This window comes from Penaeus japonicus, unplaced genomic scaffold, assembly GCF_977035675.1.
Source record: "Penaeus japonicus unplaced genomic scaffold, GWHDUDI00000001_assembly GWHDUDI00000037, whole genome shotgun sequence".
NCBI classification, from domain to species: domain Eukaryota; kingdom Metazoa; phylum Arthropoda; class Malacostraca; order Decapoda; family Penaeidae; genus Penaeus; species Penaeus japonicus.
Window position 1 is genome coordinate 3,527,957 of NW_028234439.1, and position 8,505 is coordinate 3,536,461.

The 8,505-nt window shown below is 38.2% G+C and overlaps 1 protein-coding gene across 2 annotated transcripts in view; it reads left to right on the top strand.

The window, feature by feature from the left end:
- Nucleotides 1-8,505, top strand: part of Pex23 (tectonin beta-propeller repeat-containing peroxin 23) — a 19,485-nt gene continuing 10,980 nt past the window's right edge. Inside the window, exons 1-8 of one of the 2 annotated variants that reach the window (XM_086532743.1) lie at nucleotides 1-129; nucleotides 2,256-2,511; nucleotides 3,124-3,306; nucleotides 3,780-3,932; nucleotides 4,480-4,572; nucleotides 4,804-4,984; nucleotides 5,270-5,532; nucleotides 5,663-6,651. In XM_086532743.1, the coding sequence (XP_086388869.1) occupies nucleotides 2,287-2,511; nucleotides 3,124-3,306; nucleotides 3,780-3,932; nucleotides 4,480-4,572; nucleotides 4,804-4,984; nucleotides 5,270-5,532; nucleotides 5,663-6,651 (2,087 nt within the window). In that variant the 5' untranslated portion in view covers nucleotides 1-129; nucleotides 2,256-2,286. The remainder of the gene's footprint in view (nucleotides 130-2,255; nucleotides 2,512-3,123; nucleotides 3,307-3,779; nucleotides 3,933-4,479; nucleotides 4,573-4,803; nucleotides 4,985-5,269; nucleotides 5,533-5,662; nucleotides 6,652-8,505) is intronic. The other variant, XM_086532744.1, reaches the window with a different exon arrangement.

Sequence of the window (8,505 nt, forward strand, 5' to 3'; positions counted from 1 at the left end):
ACACTGCTCTCTGTCAGATACTTGTTTATTATCTGTTGTGTCTCTTCCCTAAACAAATAAAATGTCAAATTGAGTTAATTTGAATTGATTCGGACAAGACATTGGGTTGGAAATAATGTTAATGGTTTGGTAAGTTATTAGGTGATTAAATAGGAAGAAGTGATAGATATTTATAAGAGAAAAAGACACGAAAAGTCCCGAAATTCTTCGATTTTTCTCACTAAGTTTATTTCCATTGTTTATTTACATATAATTTTTTTTTCTTTTTTAGATACACATTTTTGAAAAGAAGAATTTGACGTTGAAGATATCATTTGATCATCTATGGTAATTTATTGAATTCAGACTTACGACAGAAAGTTTTATATAAGAATATGTATATATCTTACTTTTATATTGGAATTAAAATACATTTCTTAATGAAACTATCGAACCTGACATATAATAATTACAATGATATAGTCCAGGTTATTGAAATGGTAATTCTATAGACAAATACCTTAATGCTGAGGCCATTATATGATGGAAATAATGACTCGTACATGATTCCTGCCATATATAACTCTTACAATACCTGACCCATATCACTCGTACATGATTTCTGCCCCATGTAACTTTCATGTGATTCCTGCATTATCTAACCCACCTTGTCAGAGTTCCGTGAGATCTGGGAGGGCATCAGTTGATGTCTGCCGTAATAGTGGCATTGCCTCAGGTGGTTTCTGCAAACATGATGACATACATTCTAGCAATGGAGCTTAGACTTGTTCTTTATTTGATGATAAATTGTGCAAAAATAGATGGGGTTAAAATTTGTTGGCTTTTACAGGAGTGCTGACAGGCACAGAGCCTGAATTGAATAACTCTTACTATCATCAACCCCTTTACTACGGGCAGTAGAAAACGCCCCTCACGCCGTATTTGAGCTGCCGGCGCACGTCAAATTTTAAACGTCGCTACTGAATATGACAAGTTTTAAGCCAAAACCTCTACAAGTTTAAAGCCAAAACCTCAACATAATCATCATGTGTTATATATCAAAATATGCATAGTTAACCTCTTCCCCCATATGCATGTGACAAGTTATTTACATGGGTTGGGAGGAAGATGGAAAGAATGACCTTGGTGAGAGGCCTCACTCAGATGACCAAAGAAAACGATTGAAATAGTAGGGTAAACTAATCATAATAAGTTTTATAGCTTTACATAATGTTCCATAAATGAATAATAAAATGATTGCTAGCAGGGCCCATCAATGCCTCCCCTGGTATAAGCAAATCCCACTCTTATGTAATAATGAAAGTCAGGTAATATATCGTATCATATCCGACCTCTATTCTGAAAGATCTCGTACAGTATCTGGAAGAAAGAAAATTCAATTCCACCAGAACTCAGCCATGACGCAGTATACGTGTCCTCGTGTTGAAGGGGTTAATATTGTGGCTTAAAACCTTAATGTCTAGACACTATACATCAAATGCAACCCATTAAAGCCCGGTAGATTTGTATTGTTGATGCACATATATATATATTTTTTACCATTACCATTCTGGGGTATTTTCTTTTAATTTATTCAGCCTGTGTGAGTAATAGCTCTTACTTAAAAACTGTAAAGGGAAGGTGTATCTCACTCCTGCTATAAAAGGTGGATGTTTTGGTATTAGTGTCGCCTTTGAATCTCAAATAAGTAACAACCTCCCTTTAATTCTTGAAGGTTTCAGATAGATATCTTATGATATTTTCTTCCAAATTAGGATATTTATTGATTGATTTTCTGATCTAACTCACTTTAAAACTCACTTGATAAGCACAATGTTTTTTATACAAAATTATGTGTTGTAGTTAAGCTGTATATTAACCAAGGCATTATGGTTTATGTATCATATTAAGTAGCTTATAAAGAGTGAGACTTTTTACTTGCAATTATATAGGGTTTAGCATATAAATAAGTTGCAGATATTAGTGTGTCATCATGATATTTACCTTCATCTTATTTTTAGGATAATTACTTCTGGCAGTTGTTGAACTGTCTAAGGTCCTTTCTTATTAATGATTATTTATAATTTGAACTACAGACCTTTCTGGTGTTCCCTTTGACTGCTCTTGAGTGATTACATTTGATGACATATTGCAAGTTGAAACATTTTGGATTAATTACAATAATTCTTGAAAGGATCTCATACCTAATAGGCTTTTCATGACAAAGAAAATATGTTTGATGTGTCATCCTCTTTTCTCCCATTTTGTCGTTAAAGGCAGATGGAACTGTAACCAGAACAGGACAAGATGCCTTCCTCGCAGATCTTCGCCATCAACAACCAAGGTCGGGTTTACAGCCTGTCAACAGACCAATCGGTGTGGCGAGAACTCCCGTATCTGGGCGTTGAGTTCAAGAGGGTGTCAGCTCACGAGACGGTTATCTGGGCCCTTGGGGGAGACCACCAGGTGTATGTGTACGTGTATGGCTCGTCCGTCCCAATCCGTGTGTGTGAGGAAGCTTACGAGAATCAGGTAATGAAGAGACATGTTTTTTTGTTGTGTGTGTAGGTATGTTCTGTCTGTCTGTCTATCTATCTATCTATCTATCTATCTATCTATCTATCTATCTATCTATCTATCTATCTATCTATCTATCTATCTGTCTGTCTGTCTGTCTCTCTCTCTCTCTCTATCTATCTATCTATCTATCTATCTATCTATCTATCTGTCTGTCTGTCTGTCTGTCTGTCTGTCTGTCTATCTATCTATCTATCTATCTATCTATCTATCTATCTATCTATCTATCTATCTATCTATCTATCTATCTATCTATCTATCTATCTATCTATCTATCTATCTATCTATCTACCTATCTACCTATCTACCTACCTATCTATCTATCTATCTATCTATCTATCTATCTATCTATCTATCTATCTATCTGCAGACTCAATTGTGTAGAAAAAGTATATATGTCTTTATATATGGTTTGCACACTTAGTATCCTATTATTTCCTTTCCTGAATTCATTGTTTATTTGGCAACAGTAAGTCAAATACAAAGTCTCTTTTGTATTTTACCAGCTGCTGAAACTTGCATAGCTCCTCAGTGCATCATATACTGAACAGCCATTTCCCCCATCAGCGCTGGAACCCCATTGAAGGCTTCAGTGGAGTTTTACTGCCCTCGGACCGTCCCACCTTTTCGAGTGAAGATGGCCTCACTGACCGAAAGATGGCGGGCATCACCCTACCCACTCTTGCTTGGTCGTGGGAGTCGCCGTGGCACCTCCATCACACCCACGAGGGACAAGCTCTCGATAAGGAGGTAGTGTGCCTTTGCAGGGTTGTTTAGATTTTTAGGAAGTGTTATATGTTTATTCACAGTTTGTGCCGTAATGTAATAATTCAAATGATCATTGATCTTCTACAAGATTGACAATTAACTTTACTGAGTCTGGTCAGTTCTTAAGATGTTAAGCCTTGGTTAGATATCTTAAGATGTGTGTGTGTTTTCATTTATTTTCTAGACTTATGGTATGAAATATTTCTACATATATGATATATTAGCAAAGTGATAATGATTAGCACTGGTGTAACAGGTCATCATAACCAAAGGAATAGATAGCTAATAATTTTAACAAACATAAAAATGCAGTAAGAACATGATCTTACCATGCGAAAATGTCAGTAGTGGAAGGGTTAAGAACAGTTTTAAAACAATCTTGTTCTGTATCAGGTCCAAACTTGCATCTCCCCTTGTGTCAGTGTCATTAGATTAGCATCTTGCCCCCACTGCAGGGATGGACATATGCAGTAGACTTTCCAAGGACGTATACTGCGGAGAAGAAATGGAATTCTTGTGTGAGGCGGAGAAAGTGGGTGCGTTACAGAAGATACGTCGCCCTTGACACGTGGTCTGCTGTCCCGCCCATCCACCAAGATCACACAAAGGTAGGTGCTTGTGATGGATCTCTATGTCTTGTCTATGGAATTATAGTATGGCATTAATTTTCTTTTTATGTGTTTATGTGTATATTATATTTTTTTTAGTGTATATACTTTTTTAGATTTTTATTTTCAGTTTTGTGGCTTTTTTAGATTTTTGGGAGAGGTTTAGAACGGTATTTTTTATAGTTTTTATTCTTTTGTTAGATATAACATTTCTTTTGAAAAACAACATTTTTTGTGTATAGCTAAATTCTATAGAGCTTATAACAGAATAGCATTTTTGAAAAATGGTATTTTTATTGTTGAACATTTCTTATGGAATATCATTATACATTGTGAGTGAACTAACTACTGTTATTTCTCCCTTTGATGCCCTAAAGATGTAGTAACCTATTATGAGCATTCCTGCATATTTCAATATTCATATCTATTGACATGGACATAGTTTTTTGTTTAACAAGATAGCTTAGTCAGCATTTAATAAAGGTAAATCAAGAGAGTGCCCATGAACTGAATGATTACGCTGTATATCCCATGCTCACTTTTACAGGAACCCTTCATTGACATAACCGTCGGGGGAGGAGAGGTGGCAGGTGAAGACCCAGACAAGCTCATGGTGTGGGGTGTCACAGTCTCTGGACGGGTATGTTTCTCGCTGACTCTCTGTATTACATAGGAAGGTGTATCTGAATGCAGTGTGTTGTATGTTTCATTTATGGAAGAATATGTCAGTGTTTTTTGTATATATATATATATTTTATTGTTCTAATAGTTCTTTAGGATGTAAGTGGTCTTGACCTTAATGTATTTTTTTTTTAAATCTAGATATAGCTGAATAGTGCAGTGGTTGCTACTAAAGTTTTTTCTCTTGCAGGTTATGGTTCGTAGTGGTGTTGATGGCACTTGTCCTGAGGGTTGCAGTTGGCAGCACATCCCAACGCCACCGGAAAGAGATGTGACAACAGTAGGAGTAGGAAGGTCAGGGAGGGTGTGGTCGGTGACCTGGGAAGGCACCATCCTTGTGAGAACTGGAGTGACACGAGATGTGCCCACAGGTTTGTTGGTTTAACTTGAACAGGTACCTGAATTTTAGTTAACATAAACACTAAAAAACATTATACTTACAAAATCAAATATCTAAAGACCTTGTTTCTGTCTTTATTACTACCTCTACAAAAGACCCTCAGACTTATGCCACCCTTACTATGGAGATGGATCAGAAACGTTTCTCAGTGATTTCATATGTATTGACATTATAGTTCTTATTTCATATCTGGCCTTCATGTACTTTTATCATTTGTATTTATACACAAGCCATCTCATTAGCACTTGGTTCGCAGGTGTTAATTGGATCGTTGTTGAGCCTCCAAATGGGAGCCCTCTGCAGCAGGTGGCAGTTGGAATGAAGTCAGTGTGGGCCTTGACAAGGGACCATAAGGTCTGGTTTCGACGAGGACTCGAAACATCAAAGGAGGGTACTTCTGAGCATAGCAAATCAGGCAATGGAACTAGCCAGTCCAAGACAGACACTGGGACGACTGGCAGCAGCTGGCTGAAGATGGTGGGATTGCTCAACATGATTTCAGTTGGCCCAAATGACCAGGTCAGAAAATATTTACTTTTTTGATGATTAGGTTTGTTTAATAGAATTTATTGGTAAAGGAGAAGATAATGTAGTATATTGTAAATATATGTGATTCAGTCCAAATTAGACAACTATTTTCTTTGTTTAGGTCTGGGGCATTGGCAGTGAAGACTACAATTTGCTTGTACGCACAGGCATCACAGAAACAGAGCTCACAGGGCGAACTTGGCGACCTATTTGTCTCCCAATTGATATATCTGTGACCCCAGAGCCAACCCCAAGTCCCAGCCCTGCACCAAGTCCAGGACCCTTATCTAAGATGACTTCAGGTAGTGGAAGTAACACACCAGTTGATGTAGGATTGAAGAAATTAGAACCTCAGTGTGATGGTGAAAGTCTTCTTAGCCTACAGACGTCAGATGGAGAAGATCTTCAAAGTATGGCAACAGCCATGACCAATTTGAAGCTGCTGGACAATGCAACATCTCCTTCAAGTGGGGCAGCATCAACAAGCAGTGATGAATCGGAGAACAAGAAGAAAAATGAATTGGAGAACAACACTACCTTGCCAAACTTACAGCTTAAGCAGAAAGAGAGAGAAGAGGCAGTTGTATCTGGTGAGAAGAATGAAGCATCTCCCGGTCAGGACAGCCGAGACTCAAGCATCAAGATTCGTTATCCAGAGGATTATCCAAGTTCTCTCAGCTCCTCAGTGGTTTCCGATTCTGGTGGGGACTTCATCAGCAGTTTTCATGCCAGTGAGAGCAGCCCAGTGGCCAATGGGGTCATTGCCATGAGTGAAGAAGGTAGCAAGATGCATACGAGTGCAGGACCATCAGTGGAAGGGGAAGTCCAGGGGGTGCCAGAGGAGGGTCACCAGAAAAGTGATAGAGCAGAAGAACGAATGAGTGACGGTCTACCATCGCTACAGCACTCGAGCGGAGAATGGAGCGAGTCCCGCCTTCGCCACGTGAGCAGCAGCAGTGCTGGGAGTGAAGTTGGCCTTGGACGAGGCTCCCTAGTTGTAACCAGAGAGGAGAAACCAGACTACAACGTGATACCCTTTCAAGCCGAACACCTGTGGCTTTGGATTTCTGGCGGAGGATGCTGGGTGAGCGCCAATAACATGCCGCGTTGGTAAGTCTCAATTTTTCTAAGCTTATTATAGGATGGTGGTGTAGGGGTAAAAGGATTACTATATTTAACCATTTACTTTGCTATTTGTTTGAGTTAAACTTTTGTTTTGCTCAACCCTTCCATGACAGGCCACACCTTAAGATGTGCTGCCTTTGCAGGTCATTGTAAGATGTGTGTGTTTTCTATTTTATTCTAGACTTATGGTTTGATATGTGAGTCTGTGTATGATATGCTTGCAAAGTGATGCTAATTACCGTTTGGTATGATTCCGTAGTTACACAACTGCAGGAATGATTAGTTCAATTTCAGCAAAAAGAAAAATGCAGTATGTAAGTGATCTGACCAGCAGGGGATAGTTAACCTCAGTGACTAATGCTTCTTTTTTTTATTTTACAGTTTTCATATTCTTAATTTGTATCATTGCTTTTCTTGCTTATTTGCTCATGTGAATAGTTAATGCTTACGCCTGCCACAGGGAAAGAGTGATTCATTCCCCATAATGGAATTTTTTTTTATTTTTGTCATCCATGAACTTTTTATAAAGTCTGGTTATTTCATGGTTTTCAAGTTAGGTCAATATCCAAAGAATGATAGTGTACCTAACAATCTGTCATAAAATGTGTTTTGTTCTAACAGTTCTTGAAATCCTAAATAATGCATTTTGATTTCAATGCTGTGCATTATTGAATTTGTCCATTAGGAGGTAAGTTAGAGATTTTCCATTCAATCTGTAAAGGATGTAAAACAGCATCTGACTTTCTCAGGTATGTGTGCACACTGGATGAAATTTGGCAAAAATATTTTTTTCTTCATATTATCTGTATTAGAAATGTCTAGATCTGAACTATTTTAGCTGAAATAGTGTGAAAGTAGGCAAAAATAGATCCATTTTTCCCTTCCTGTGTGCACATGTTACTCTGCCATCCTTTAGGGGTGATATTATCCTTAAAAACCAGGTGGTAGCATAGATTTTATTGAAATTAATATCCGTTAAAGTACAGTTCAGGTAAAACAGTTGCAGAGGATTGAAAACCAAGGCATGACTATCTTATAACATTGGAACTCAAATTCAAAACATACATCTTGAGATGTGATTGGCACAGGACATGTGCCAAAGCTGAACTGTGACATGCCAGACAAACCAAACAACAGATTTTGTAGGACTATTGGCATTTTCAAGTTGTTGAGGGCCCCACAATAAAGAAGCATAAGGGCAAGCTTACCAGATTAATGCTTTGATTAGATTAAGGTTACAGTCCAAAGCTTTTCCCTGGCTTAGGTTTCTAAGTTGCTTATCTTCAAGTGTAAGATTGGCTGTTGTGAGTTCTTTCAGTTTCCAGGCCTCTCTGAATTGAAGAATGCGATTATGCCAGACCATGAGTTTCAAGGGTATGTTTCAAGGGCTGTTTTGGCTGCAAATGGTCTAAACGCTGGGGTCTTTCAAATGTGCAAGCCTAATGCCTCAGGCTATTGGCTCGCTCTGGCTGTGGCTAGAGTGAGTGCGCTGGCCAGAAGGAAAGCCATGACAAAATATCTCATCCCTGGCGGCTGGTCCTGCCACCACTCGAAGTGATATCATCACCCGGTCTTAATCGATTAACATCTAGATAAGCAGCATAAGGATATGCCTGCCAGATTTCAGGATCTCATTATGTTTAAATTACCAGACTGGGTGATTAACTCACTCCTTGACATCAGCAATAAGGAAATGAGAATGGAAGAATTCATTTCACTGTTAAATGACACTGATCTGAGGCTGCTGTTCAGAAAATCTTATCAATATTTTTGGTTGCAAAAAACATTTTTGACTGCTACTATGTCCTATGGAACAAATTAAAAATGAACTTTTATTGC